At 45.0% G+C, this 14365-nt stretch overlaps 2 protein-coding genes across 2 annotated transcripts; one reads left to right on the top strand and one right to left on the bottom strand.

Annotated features, from left to right (window-relative positions):
• Positions 1 to 771: 771 nt before the first annotated feature.
• prr5a (proline rich 5a (renal)) lies at positions 772 to 8490 on the bottom strand. The gene is made up of 12 exons (XM_053426745.1): positions 8356 to 8490; positions 8097 to 8280; positions 6589 to 6719; positions 4830 to 4955; positions 4669 to 4749; positions 4085 to 4133; positions 3889 to 3946; positions 3707 to 3798; positions 3473 to 3613; positions 2967 to 3102; positions 2590 to 2868; positions 772 to 2482 (listed from the first exon to the last, which is right to left on the bottom strand). The coding sequence occupies exons 2-12, from the start codon at positions 8163 to 8165 to the stop codon at positions 2193 to 2195; spliced, it is 1452 nt and encodes a 483-aa protein (XP_053282720.1). The 5' UTR covers positions 8166 to 8280; positions 8356 to 8490; the 3' UTR covers positions 772 to 2192.
• Positions 8491 to 10291: 1801 nt separating this feature from the next.
• rad52 (RAD52 homolog, DNA repair protein) lies at positions 10292 to 14287 on the top strand. The gene is made up of 11 exons (XM_053426746.1): positions 10292 to 10442; positions 10713 to 10768; positions 11458 to 11559; positions 11753 to 11846; positions 11939 to 12006; positions 12151 to 12269; positions 12359 to 12434; positions 12524 to 12753; positions 13155 to 13345; positions 13668 to 13907; positions 14000 to 14287. The coding sequence occupies exons 2-11, from the start codon at positions 10724 to 10726 to the stop codon at positions 14059 to 14061; spliced, it is 1227 nt and encodes a 408-aa protein (XP_053282721.1). The 5' UTR covers positions 10292 to 10442; positions 10713 to 10723; the 3' UTR covers positions 14062 to 14287.
• Positions 14288 to 14365: the final 78 nt, after the last annotated feature.

Here is a 14365-nt window from a genome sequence, read left to right as displayed (position 1 = left end):
GTTGTTATGACTGTGGCTCAGGTGATAGTCATCCAGCCTGCATTCCAAAGTACTTAGTGAAAGTTTGCATAAATGGGTAAGTGTGCACTGTGAAACGCTTTGAGCGGCTGATAAGACCTAAAAAAAATTATATACGGTTCATTTAACCTTTAAAACTAGCATCGCAGTCAGTAGAACATATTACACCAGGCCCAACAGCCCCCTTATGAGACTACATTTAAATTCACTAGATCCAGATCTGCACCAAAAATTCACACAATCAAAAATATCCGTCAGTGCCTGATTATTATTTTTTTCATGAAGATACATGTATTGAGAAAAGGCCTATCTCGCTACACATAAATTCAATGGGATCTTCCAGGACCCATTCTATATCCTTCTGGTAAGTTTAGTTGTATCAGTGCAGTTGTCTTTGTGTAATGCGACAAACTTACAGACAAACAAGCACAGATGATAACATGAACTCCTTGGTGGAGGCAAATAGGACAAATCCCAACGCTGGGTCAAACTACCCAGAGCCGAGCAGGGGTAGGGCTGTCCATTGGGGGACGCTAAACTCATGACCTCATTATTTTTAAAAGCCTGGCTGTGGTTTTGACTTTAGGTGGTTTAACGGAGCATCACTAAGTACAAAAACTTAAGTGCCTCCTCTTTTCATGAAGACCAACCAGTGCAGCATCATACTCTTTTCACACACACATGACAACATCACTCGGGACAAATGTTGTTTCCAGTAAGTCAGTTATTTACAATAAGGGGCGACGACTCATGTTTTTAAACATTACTAAAATGTATTTATTTTTTTACTGGGCTAGTATAACAAATTAATACAAAGTACAACTCCGTAGACATCATAGATTGTCAAAAAAGTAAAGTACAAAACGCTTGAGGTAAAACATCGTTTGAAAAAGATTTCAGTTAAAAATGCCTTATTAAAATCTGAATTCAAGGTAAAAGCTCACTTTACACTAATTAGCTGTCCTAAAAACCAACGATGCACTTTTATTTACAGGGTAGTGGTGGTGCAAAATACAGTGTGTGAGACAACATTCAGTCAAAATATTCATGTCTTTGTCGATTGTAAACAATAAACATCGGCATATTCCTCAAACTCCTGCTGCACACAGCTAATGGAGAAAAGCAAATGCTGTCACACTGATGTTCTAAGAAGAGAATTTTGCATTGGACCTCTTTAAGTGCGGCTGACAATAAAAAAAACAATTCAACATTTTCAGAAGGTTTCGTACAAAAGTGGGACGTGATCACTGTGTTGCTGCCAAAACAAGCTCATGATGAAAAAAAGTTCCAGACATTTTCCATTTAAGTGGCAGCTGTAAAATACCCGTCCGCAGAAAAGATGAGTGAAAACCTTGTAACTCCCACTTTGATTCGGTTTTACTGGTTTTATCCTCAGGATGTAGGGTTGGTGGTTCGATCCTCCTCCAAACAAGCATGTGTTGAAGTGTCCTTTGGCAAAACATTGAACCCTAAGGGAGTTTATGTGTGTGGTAAAGCAAGGCACATATAAACACTTTACGAATGTGTGTGTGAATGGGAAAATGTGACTCGTGGTGTAAAGCTTTGAGAGACGAGTAACCCTAGAAAAGCACAATAGAAAAACTGTAATTTGACCATTTGAAGGATAAGGTGCCCCTCTATAGATTTACAGGACATGATGATAATCTATAGTTTAGTTTTTATGCTTTCGTCAGCAAAACCAATGAAAAGATCAAAACCAACGAGGTCTTTGTCCATTTGTTTCTATGGAAGATGTAATAAATATTGACATCTTTATATATTATATTTACTTAACAGTTCAAAATCATACAGTGTTTCAGTTTTTTTTTTTTTTAAAGGACAAACTCGACAGCTTTGGTCGTCCTGCAGTGGCTGCGGGTTCAGTTCTGACTTGGCCCTTTTGCTGTGGGACTTCCCGGCTCTCTCGCCCCATTTCATACCAGGATTGTCCTGTCAATAAAGCCAAAATACCCAAAACAATAAATAAAAAGGCTAAATTAGTTACTAATAGGGTAGCTTGTGTTGTGTTTTTCATGGTTCTAAAAAGAGTCATTGTAGAGTTACAAGGTTGTTACACACCACTTTGAAATGAGCCCCTGTAATGAAGTGTACGTTTGATATTTGTCCCAGGTTATTGGTGCATGTACCACATGTGTTCCTAAAGCCGACCACAGCTACACGGTGCTCTGCCTGCCTTCACGAGTGTACCCCATAGCTTCTGATGAGTGAGAAGGGAAATCAATAAATATCCCATCTGAGTCCGAGTCTGCAGAGTCCAGCACTTGTCCAATTATGGTTTCGGGGCTGGATGATTCACTGGGCGGCGAGGAGGATGCGCCCTTACTAAGATCCGTCATTGTTGTTGTGGCCTCGGTGCCGTGGAGAGCTCCTGAGGAGTGGAGGGGATGAATGGAGGGAGACGGGAGAGGCAAGGCCACGCCACTGGCTCCTGCTTGTACAATACCTGTGAATGACAGGGAGCTGGATTATTACAGATAACATTATGATTATTGTTTTTCCATAACAAACAACATAATGATTGGACACAGAGGTCTCAGTCTTTTGTCGTACCATTGAAGTGAGAGCCCACACACAGCCTGTTGGAGGAGGCGCCAGACAGTTCGGATCCCGGGGCCATGTCAGCGTAAGCCAGGCCTTGTTCCTCCGAGCATGAGATAATCTCACAGGCCGAGTGGCGTCGGATTCCCCCACTGCCAACAGAGCTGGCATCTGGGTCATACTCAGCCACCGGGGTCAGCAGCAGAGGGATGTTGTAGCTCTTGGATCGTACCACAGGGTTTTTAGACGGTTGATCTGCGGGCTTGGGCCAGCCCCACGATAAACGCTTCTCTGAAAGACCAGAGGAAAAAGAAGGAACAGTGTTGATTAAAAAAACGTTCCCCCACATCAATACTTTGCTTTTAGGGTTTATATCCACACTGTCTCACCAAGGACACAGCAGTCGGCCTCTTCTCCATCTCCTGAGCAAAGACCGTGGGTGCCCAGGTAGGGGGAGACCACCTTCTGGACCAGACACTCCAGCCTCAGGTACTCCTCATTCACACCACGGGACTCGTGGACCCCCTATAAACAAACACAGTGAGCTGAGCGTCAACTAAAGATGACGCTGATTATATATTTCACCTTTGACCAAAGGGGTGAAACAGTAGATGATTATGGTCTGTGTTAGTGACTCACAAACACACACACACACACTCGTGTTAGTGACTTGTTGACTTGTAATTTCCATTTTCAGTAATTTGCATGTCCTTGGTTTCTCTGTTTTTTTAAGACCATGTGAAATGTCTTGGTAAAACGTGATACATTTATAAATGTATTAGTATTACTCATATTATTACCATAATTATTGAATGCTGATTGTCCTTATTAAAAACAGAAACTTCCAAACAGTGCGAGAGGAGAGAAGCAGTGATTGGTGCCTACAGGCCCGTACCTGTAGAATAAGCAGCATCTGTGTAACAGAGGGGGGAACTCGGGCCCGGGGTCGAGACAGGGCGTCCTCTAACTTTACACTTAAGACGATGGTGTTCCTGAAGTGCACCAGAGCCAGCTGTCGGACCGAGGGCTCCTTACCCTGCACACGGAAAACACCAGAGCAGTTGGAAACTTACCCTTTGGGCGGCAAACACACAACCCAAACAAGCAGAGTCTGAGGACGTTTGTGTACCTGCACCGGATGAAAGATGGCCTGCAGCATGGAGAGGACGTCACAGAAGAAGAAGTCCCACGTCTCTGCCAGAGAGTCGAGTAACTTCTGACCTGCACCGATTGAACGAGGAGCCAAAGAAGACAGTTAATTTAGGCTTGGTTCACTACAATATATTTTCAGACATATTAAAGCACTCGTACCTTCGTAGAACCTTATCTTGTCCCGGAGGATGACCATGCCTTTTGTCAGCAGCTGGTTCTGTGAAAGGAAAACAGTTATTATCTGAGGGGCCGTCACTGTCCCGTGTTCTCTCTATAATTAATACTTCTGTTAAATTCACCAGGGAGTTTCACTGCATCTGAATAAAGTTCTCATTTGAAACCAGAGGTGCGTTACCTGAAGGTATTCAGTAAAGAAGGACCCCAGCTCAGTCTTCAGCAGATGCCTGAGAAAACCAACAATTATTACATAAACATTTATCATGGAAACTGTTCAATCGCTGTCAGTAACAATGTGTGTGTACTTGTTCATAACTACTCGACTGAACCACAGATCGAATAGCACTCTACCAAACCCCATGTTTCCCTGCGTTATAATCCAGAGTCTGTTGTGTAGTTTAAGAAATGTGTGTGTGTGTGTGTGAATCCTTTTGTGGCTTTTCTGTACATGGAAACGTGTTACTGAGCTACAACGGAGGCTGATGTGACAGGAGGGAGGGATCTGGTCTGGTAAGATAATGAGATATCTGGCTGGACCACATGACTCCCCAGGCCCACACACACACACACACACACACACACACACACACACACACAACACACACAAAAAACAACCTCATTCACAAGAAATCATTCAGTCAGCATACACAAAACAGACAGTAATTCAACTAATTATAGCACTGAATGACATCGACAGTCTAAAATAAGGTAGGTTTCCCTTGTGCTGTGTTTGCATGCGTCTATTTCTGTGATTAAACTCACCGGACACTTTCGTTGAGGACGTAGAGTTCGTTATCTGCCAAACCTTTCTTCTGGAAGACTGCGATGACGGCGTTGTGGATGCTGTAACATCAGACACGTTAAATCGGTCTGAATCGCAGAGTATCTAAACACCAGCCATTCCTGCATCTCATTCGTTGTACCTGTTCCAGGTGGCGTTGGCTCCTGCCCTCTTCTGCTTCTCCCCTCTGTCCTCCGGTGAACTTTTCTCACTCTTGCCCAGCTCGCTCAGGCTGGGGGAGCTCATCAACTTCAGCCGGTGCAGGGTCCTCATGAGGGAGATATAAAGGAAGAGATGAGAGGATGTGTACGCAAGGTGATGGACAGGAGAGAAAGAAGGTCAGGCGCTGGGTGGTCAGGCGCTGGGTTGAGAGAGAATGAGAGAGAGCACACAGACAGAAAAAGCACAATGACAAGACAAAGAGTGGCCGGCGACAGAGGAGGAGAGAAGTAGGACAGGATAATGCGTCGCGGGAGTGGGGCAGCACGTTAAGAGCAGGATGGGAGGAGCCGAGCCCAGAGGTGGGCCAAGTTGTCTCCGCACCGCCTGAGATCTCAGAAGAGAAGGAATAACAATAGCACATGCACTGTCGGGGGCCTTCTCTTCCTCCCTCACTGCTTCCATGTTGGTACAATACAGCCATTGATGCAAACAAATATTTATGCAGAACCACAGATGCCAAACATTCTGCAGGGTAAGCAGGGTGAAGCAGTTGAGGGGATGTGGAGGAGGAAGTCATCCGGTTCATTGGCAACAACAAAAACAGGGATAGGAAGCAGCGACACAATACAACACAGTGGAGAGGGGTTTTCAACACAGCTGCTGCAGAACAAGAAGTCAAAAAGTGGAACAATACATGCGACCGGCTGATACAGTAGTCTGGATGCTGATAATATCTTTATTTGATGACCATATCCACTTCCTCCTCTTTTTTATTCTCTGGAACAGCTTGTGAAAAACCTATCTCTACCCCCTGGGTCACATTCAGTGTCAGTGTTGTCTGAACTACTCACGAAGGGGTTAAAAGTTTATTTTAACATTTCACTTAGACGTGGACGAGCAGTGATACAACTCTCCGGTCTGTGTGGTAAATATGAAGTTTGAGATAGGAGCTAGTTAGCTTAGCTTAGCACAAACACAGGAAACCGGGGGAAACTGTTAGCATAGCTTCGTCCAATGGTCACAAAATCCATCAATCAAGAAACGGACATATTCATATGTTATTACTTGTATGTTTAATCCATTAAATCTAAAATATTCTGCCTCATAATCTCTATAAAGCCACACAATATTATTGTTATATACAAATTTGAATTCGTAAAAATGTAACAATAAAATTAATTACAAATAAATGTTTATAGATGTGTTAAAACAAGATGAACTTTGTTGGCGGTTCTTTAAACTACTGTTAACATTTCTCGCAAATTCTCTCCTTTTTTCTGGAGCTGTATAGAAGAAGCTGGCCCTTTTTTATTGGGCCCTTCGCCTTCCATCCTGGATCAACTCTGTGTCCATTAGAGCAATTCTCCTAAATCGTGATTCACTTCTAGAGCAAAGGGTGTGATCAGAATTTTAAGTGCACACTTTCATACAAATGTCCTCAACTTCAATTCATGTTAAAGAAAGAAAAAAAAATTCCAGACCCAGAAGTGTCAAAACCCACAGAAAGCAGGTGTACAGACTGATGAGATGTACACTCATAAGGAAACAAGTCAATCCAACCTCCCACCAGCAGATCATTATCATTAGGTCAACATGCTGCAGGCGAAGCTCTGATGGTTAATGAAACCTTCTGGGACCAGACACGAGGGGATCTTTTTCTAATGCTAATGAATAGTTCATGCATTTTCCAGGATACTGCTTTATGTTGTGAAATGTTAATCCCAGGAACTGAGCCTTACCTTCTGATTGGATGCTCGCTGCTGCTGTCCATGTCCGGGCTCGGGGGAGGGGCGGAGAAGGTGCTGAAGTTGAGGGACAGGGGTCGGGGGGAGGGCCTGGAGGCATGCCTCCTCCGGAGTCCATCGAGCATCTGAGCACCAGGGAGGAAATGATGGAGGAATGGTTATTTGGGTTTACGTTGAAGCAGCAACGTGAGGCAAACAGCTATTCTCATGGATGTGTGAGGCATCAGAGACAAATGTCTGAGGCTCTGACACAGTTGAGATCCAGCTGCCGCCCTTAAATCTGAGTCAATGAATGAAAGAGGAACATAAAAGCACTACAAGATACAAATTTACAGTAAATCTCACAGTCACAGGGGCACAGCAGCAAAACAGGGAGTCGACTGCTTTTGGTTTCCTCTGTCACTGACCGTTATTACAACACTATGGAGGAGTGTTCTGCAATCGGAGCTCAACCTACGCTCCGAAAGTTACTACAATCTCACACACAAGTTTGCAAGGCTATACTTGTTAGGACACTGGCTTGACCAAAACATTGACCCTAACTTTAACCCGTACAGATTCATGCCTAACCCTCAACTTAACCCAACTATAACTCCTGTCTTACACTTAACCTTAGAATTAACCTGAGAATTGACATTATGCCTCATTAGGACCAGGCTTTGGTCCCAGTTAGGTCTACTGGTCCTGACAAAGTCAATGTTAATACTGGAAAAGGTCCTTTAGAGGCAACAAAAACAAGCACACACACACACAATTTCTTGAACTCCTATCTTAGTGAGCACATTAGTGTAATGCATTCCCTCGCCCCCCCCCCCCTACCCTGATCTAACCATCACAACTAAATCCCTGATCCTGAACCCAATTCTCATCTCAACCCCCAAAGCAAGTATTAATCCTCAAAGAGCCCTTTGAAAAAATGAGGACCTGCCAAAATGTCCTCACCCTGTAAAGTCTACGCTCCAAATGGTCCTCACAGAAATATAAGCACAAGTACACTCACACACGCACACACATATTACATCAGGGGAAAACAGGGACCTGCATGTGTGTGCATGTAGAGTGTGAGTGGGCGCAGATTGTTATTCTTGTAAAAGCCACGTAACCTCTCTCTCTCTCTCTCTCTCTCTCTCTCTCTCTCTCTCTCTCTCTGTGTATTACCGTGTATTTGGGTGTCTCCCCATGGAAACCTACTGTACACGGTGGAGCACCATCCCCTGGTCAGAGGGGAGAACAACAGTCTGGGCTGTTGTCAGTCATCAGACAAAGACACAACACAAACCTGCCTCTCTGTGTGTGATCCAGAGATCAGTGACTGGTGTGTCTGATCTGTTGCATTAGACTAACATCACATCTCAGACATAAACAGACACACAAACACACAGACTACACACAACCCCCACACGCACACTCACACTGTATACATGCCACGCCAGTCTGGGCATTTCTGCTTTTGTTCACCCCTCCTCCTCCTCCTCCTTGTGTTTTAGGGCGACCACACTCACATCGATTCCTCTTTTCATTTCCATCAATCCCCATTTGTTTCCTGTTCCCCCGCTACAGCCGATCCACATGTTTATTCGACATAACCCAGGGAATCGATGGGCCGGACACGCAGTCAACAGTCCACGGTAGGGAGGAATGTGCAGGCAGTCGTGCGTACGTGGAGCTTTTCCTCTCGTTTTTCACCTGCGTGGATAAAACGAGCGTGACAGTAAACAACGTGGCCGTCTTGTCAACACGCGCGCGGATCGCTGGACGCACCTCTGGATAGAACCTGGCTCGTTGGCGGACACAAAGTTCCCGTGTGTCATGCGCCTCTGCCCGCCCACCGCAGCCCGCACTCACCGTTGCTTCTCCCGTCGGCTTGTTCCTGGTGGTGGGGTGTGCGTGTTCTCATGTAGTCCTGCCGCGAGACGACCACTGTCCGGGCTCATCGGCTGCGCTGCTCCCCGCCGGACTGCGCACACACGCGGGGCATCGGAGTCAGGGCGCGGGCGGCTGGATGGAGGGTCCAGGCTGCGGTGCTGGAGGAGAGGGGCTCATTCATGAAGCGTGCACCGCGGCTCTGCTCGCTCTCTGTGCCGGCGCGCCCCCGCTTTGTTTTGACGAGATGCAAAAACGAACCTGGACGCGTGCACGCGGACCGCACGTGGACGCGCATCCTGGTTCAACCAGTTTGCCAAACGGAAAAGGGGGGGGGGGTTGTGGGATCTAAGAGAACATAATTGCATTGAGTTTATCGAGCTGCGGACGTGTCTGGACAATTCTCAGTCCAACGCACACTCACGCAGGAGACATTAACACACGCACACAAACACTTGCACACACACTCACACAACTCACACACACTTGTCTCTCTATAGTTGTGAGGACAACTTTAGAGAGACAACTATTGTTATTGCCCAGCCCAGCCCTAATTCTAAACCTAACCTAACCCTAATAGTAACTCTAACCCTAACCCTATCCGAAACTTGATTCTAAACCTAGAACCCAGTCTTAACCCCCAAAAAGACCTTTGGATTAGTGGGGACCAGCCTAAATGTTCTCACAATGTTAACATTTGGTAATTTGCTATGGTATTGAACCGGAAATTGGCCCTCATAACTATAGATACACACACACAGATTGTTAACCCAACAACATGAAAAACACAGGCTGGTTGAGAGCAAACCAGGCGGTAGCTGCAGTAGTAACAGTTCGTTACAGTACAATCAGGCATAGGGATGTGCCTTGTTGCTGTGGCCAACACAACTATATACAGTAAATAGAATAGGAGTCAGTATAGCACTCATTGACCCTAATCTATGCAGCTGTGTCTTTGCCATCTGCCAGTGAAGGCATTTTGAAGATAATCCTCCATTTGAACGGGTCCTCATGTAAATAACTGAGTCTCGTGTGCAAATTACTAGAAGATACATTGTGTGTGTGCATTTGTAGGAGACAAATCATTCATGAAGAAACTGTCAGTTAATCCCCAAACATAAGAATTCCATTTTGTTGTTGTTGTTGCTACACAAATATAACCATTAGTAAATAAACACATGATGACACTTATATGTTGTGACAGTTATCTGTTGGTGCAGTAAATCTCTCTCATTGGATCAAGGAGATTCCCACACACCCTATACGGAAGATAGTTTATTTATTTCATTCACTGTAACATTGTGTAGTGTAACATTTTGCTCTGTGTCTTTGATGTTTTGTTTTCTTAATTGTTATTGTCCAGTTGGACCCTGTGGAATACAATGTGTTATTATTATTATTCATTTAATTACCAGCAAAATTTCTCAGTGTGGATAAAAACAAATGGAAAAACTCCACAGTGGAAGTCCGATATTATATTTCTACATCTTTCTTATTATATGAATACAATGATTATAAATGAAAGTGAACGGTGTCTCTAGTACCTTTAGTTAAATACACACTTACTACTCAGTACTGAAAAATAATAATCCCTCAGTAACCGAATATGGTTCCTATGGTAACAGCAGGATGATGAGGCTGCAGACCCCTGGAGAAGTGATGGGGGGAAATCCACATCAACAAAACTGCAGCAAGACACAAACACTTAATATAAAAACCCACACCGTCTGTTACCAGTCTTATAAATCCCGATTATAATCTTTGCAAAAACCCAACACACAAAAATACGTTTTATTATTTCCGACGGACTTGAAGGCTGCATAGGCCCCGCCCCCCGTAGCCCGAGCGGGAAGTTCATAAAAGCGTTTACTTCATGGACTCTGGTTTAAATCAGTTTAATTCATATTAGCTGAAATGTAGCAGCTGGACAAACACTGCGGGGGATTTATACATCGCTGAACCTTCGTCTTAAGGAATATTATCACGTGAGTTTGCGTTCTTATTTGTATATAAGCTCATTTACTGCGGCGTCGAGTCACGTGTCATTTGTTATTAGAGAGTGACGGTAAGCTAGTCTGATGTGCAAACCCTAAAGGGAGCTACACTTCCGATTAGCTTCCAGTGAACAGGCTAAAGTGTTGCTGGCTCTGATAAGCGAGCGGCAGAGCTGGTTGGTTCATTAGTTATCTAGTTAGTTGGTTAACTAGTTATAAGTTAGTTATCTGTATTAACCAGTGCTGTTGTCCATGCGGCAGCCAGCAGCAGCATGGAGAAGGAGAAGAGCCCCGCTGCAGCCAGGAGCTTCGGACAGGTAGGTGGTTCACAGGGGGGCGGGGACACATCGCACCACTCAGCCCACTCCTGTGAAGGTTCATTTAAAACTCATGCATCCTCTCAGGTCACTGAATTGCAAAAGGCAAAGCTCAGCTACGATAAAACCAGTCAGTGGCGTTTCCCAGTTCAAGAGCAGGATGAGCACAGAGGGGTCTGCTGTTAAAGTCTGGATCCCACTCACACAACCGAGCAACAGATTCACAGCAGAGCGCGTCCATGAGAAGGATCCAGTGTCTCCTCACATCTTTCATCAAACATCCCTGATGGAAACACAAGCTCAGATTCAGTTGTTCAACACAAACATAGACACACATTACAAATGGTGCACGTTCACCCATCTTACTCTCTTTGCATGTGTGTGTTTACACAGTCACATTATTGGGACTTGCCTTTTGGCCCCAAAATTAGGTGAAGGTTAGGCCAAGATAAAAATAAAGAACTTGTGGATCCACACCTAAAGTTAATGAGTTCTTTCCTGGCCCATGTCCCATCATACATTTAATAGATATTTTGTTTATATTCCTTCTGATAAACCAACGGACAGGAACGTAAAAGTCACCTCCTTAGCAGAGTAAAAACTTAGATTTTAGTGTGTGTGTGGGCTTGGGCGTTTGTGTGTGTCTGGGCGTTTGTGTGTTTTCTCTCTTATCTGTACTGTGTTGACAGTGCACCTACACAGCCGATGAGTACCAGGCGGTGCAAAACGCTCTGCGGCAGAGGCTGGGTCCAGAGTACATCAGCACCAGGGTGGCTGGAGGAGGACAGAAGGCAAGTCTTTGTTTTTCTTTCTGTCAGTGTCTCGACTGTTTCGCTCCAGCGGTGAAACAAACTCTAGAAATGTGTCAAAGTATCAACACGACAGATGGGTTGAGCAAAAAATCAGGCAGGAATAAAAAACTTTACAACCAAAAGTTGCATAAGATCCCTCGGCTTCAGCTCTGTGTCGCTCTGGTTTGAACAGGTCTGCTATGTCGAGGGACATCGTGTCATCGGCCTGGCCAACGAAATGTTTGGATACAACGGATGGTCTCACTCCATCTCGCAGCAGAACGTCGGTACGACTCTGAGCTCCTCTTCTCCGGAGGATGCTGTTTCCCATCAGACCAGCCGTACGGCCAGAGTAACAGGATCTGTTTGTGTTTGACAGACTTCATCGACCTCATCAACGGGAAGTTTTATGTCGGAGTCAGTGCGTTTATCAAAGTGCAGCTGAAGGTGAGATCTCGCATTTTTCTTCATTGTGCTTCTAGCTAAAATAGTTACATGATCAGATCGTCTCATCAAAACTGAGTTCAGCAGAAATGTTCTCCATCCCCCCCCCCCGCTCACCCTCTGTGTGTAACGTGCACCTCTCTGCAGGACGGGGCATTTCACGAGGATGTCGGCTACGGAGTCAGCGAGGGACTGAAGTCGAAAGCTCTGGCACTGGAAAAAGCCAGAAAGGAAGCTGTGACTGACGGCATGAAGAGAGCACTGAGGTACTGAGGACATTTTCTTACTCAATTTATAAAGAAAAACTACATTCAGATTGTTTTTAAACCTAAAATATATGTGCCGTCCTCTTGAGATGCTTCGGTAATTCCCTCGGAAACTGCATCCTGGATAAAGAATATCTCCTCGCCATAAACAAGATCCCCAAAAAGGTCAATTCAACAATTAGCATTTAGCGTTTTTTTTATTTTCATTCAAAATCTGTGGCAGCTGACACTTCTCACTTCTCCTCCACACGCAGCCTCCTCCTCCTCTCGACCCAGCGCAGACCAAACGCACCCCGGGGGAGCCTTTAGCGGAGAAGGCCCGGGTCTCCAGTCTGGTCCGAGAGGAAAAGCATGTACCTGCGCCCGGTCCTGCCAGGGGGCCGCTGGAGCCCAGAATCCTCCAGCAGAACCAGAACTGTTCAGACGTTCATACTCCTAAAGCGGGCCCCGCTCCGGACATGAAGAGTGAGAACCTCAGCACCAGGTGAACAGCTCTTGCTTTAAGGGTTCATATGTTGGATTAAGAACAATTTATTGACTCATTTTGATGATAATATCCTGTGCTTGTGGAGCCAGAGACTGTTTTGTAGTGATCATGGTTATAAGCTGTGGAATTCCCACCAACTCAGCCATCGATCATTATGTTTCACCCGTTGTTAATAGCTGCAAATAATTAATTAAAACCAAAATAACACTGAGCATACATCAGTGTGATAAGAATGACATAAAAGGACAGAAACCATCTTTGAGGACTATTTTTTTTGACGTGTATTCTGACTTTTTAGTTTGGTCCATGTCCACACTGACCTCTAATGCCACTTTACACCACCTCATCTCCTCTGTAGCTGTCACATTTGATATCACTTCTCCCTGTCCTCCTCTCAGACCTGCCATGGACCCGGTGGACGCTGACGGGTCCGAGATGCACGCAGACCCCAAGCAGCTGAGGAAGCTTCGACAGCAGCAGCTGCAGCAGAAGTTCAGGAAAGAGATGGAGGAAAAGATGCAGCATCAAAACCAGGACCAGGCCAAGTCTGAGGAGGCGGAGTTTCCTATTGGTCGAGGAACAAGTGGAGGTAAGGGTTTCACGTGTTAAATAATTCATCGTTGAAAGCTGCTGCCTCAAACTCAGATTACCTGGTACTGGACAGACCGTTCTGTCTTTTTTTCTCAAACAATACATTTCTTCTGTGAAACTTCTTTAAAACAGTTTGAGCTTTTATTCCTGGAATCTGTGACTTTTTACTTTTCAGACCATGAAGAAAAACGAGACTTTTAATGCCACAAAATATATTTGACCAACTCTTGAAACTCACCACCAGAGGGCTCAACTTACTTAGACAGTTTATGAGGTGAGGAAACCTGCCTTTGTTCAGCTGTTAGCGTCCCCGTCTGCAGATGACCCTGAAGTCTGGGACCTCAATCTGGACGGGATCGAGGAGCTGGATGTCCCCACAGGTGCGCCGCCGTCCAATGGGCTCAGGCCCGGCACGCCCGGGAATCATCAGATGCAGACCCGCAGTAGGACCCCGCAGAGATCCCTGGGCAGACCACCAGTCGAGGGCCCGTCGCACGGCAGAGGACAGGACAGGGCTCAGATCACACCTCAGTACCAGAACCAGTATCCGGGGAGACCAGGTGAAGCTCCAGGAGCAGACTTGCTTTTTTGTAAATGAGCTGTTAAATGAATTCAATGCAGCATCATTTAATTTCTTGTTTTCACTTTACAGGCGAAGGCTTCAGTCCGTACAGACAAGGAGAGCACATGAAGAAACGCAGGCTGGACACCTGAGAGTTTACATCCTCGGCACTGTATAGAATGAAGCCGTATTTAATTTTGTGTTTATATTCATTTTAATGTTCGAATGAAGCCAATTTTGCTGCTGTTACCTGGGTGTGTTAAAAAATAAATAAATACCACAGAGGTCAGTCAGTTGTAATGTTTGGAGGAATGCTAGAACTTATCTGATCAAAAGATACTAAACTTTAATAAGCTGCTGCTAATCGAGTCAAATGTTTCAGGTTCTTTAGATATCATTTTAGTATTTTAAACTATAAGGTGATAGTAAGACAACCCAATTCACCCTGGATAAATG

Source organism: Pleuronectes platessa, chromosome 7 (genome assembly GCF_947347685.1).
Source record: "Pleuronectes platessa chromosome 7, fPlePla1.1, whole genome shotgun sequence".
NCBI classification, from domain to species: Eukaryota; Metazoa; Chordata; class Actinopteri; order Pleuronectiformes; family Pleuronectidae; genus Pleuronectes; species Pleuronectes platessa.
The sequence above is the reverse complement of the archived record's forward strand: the minus strand, read 5'-3'. Positions and strand labels throughout refer to the sequence as shown.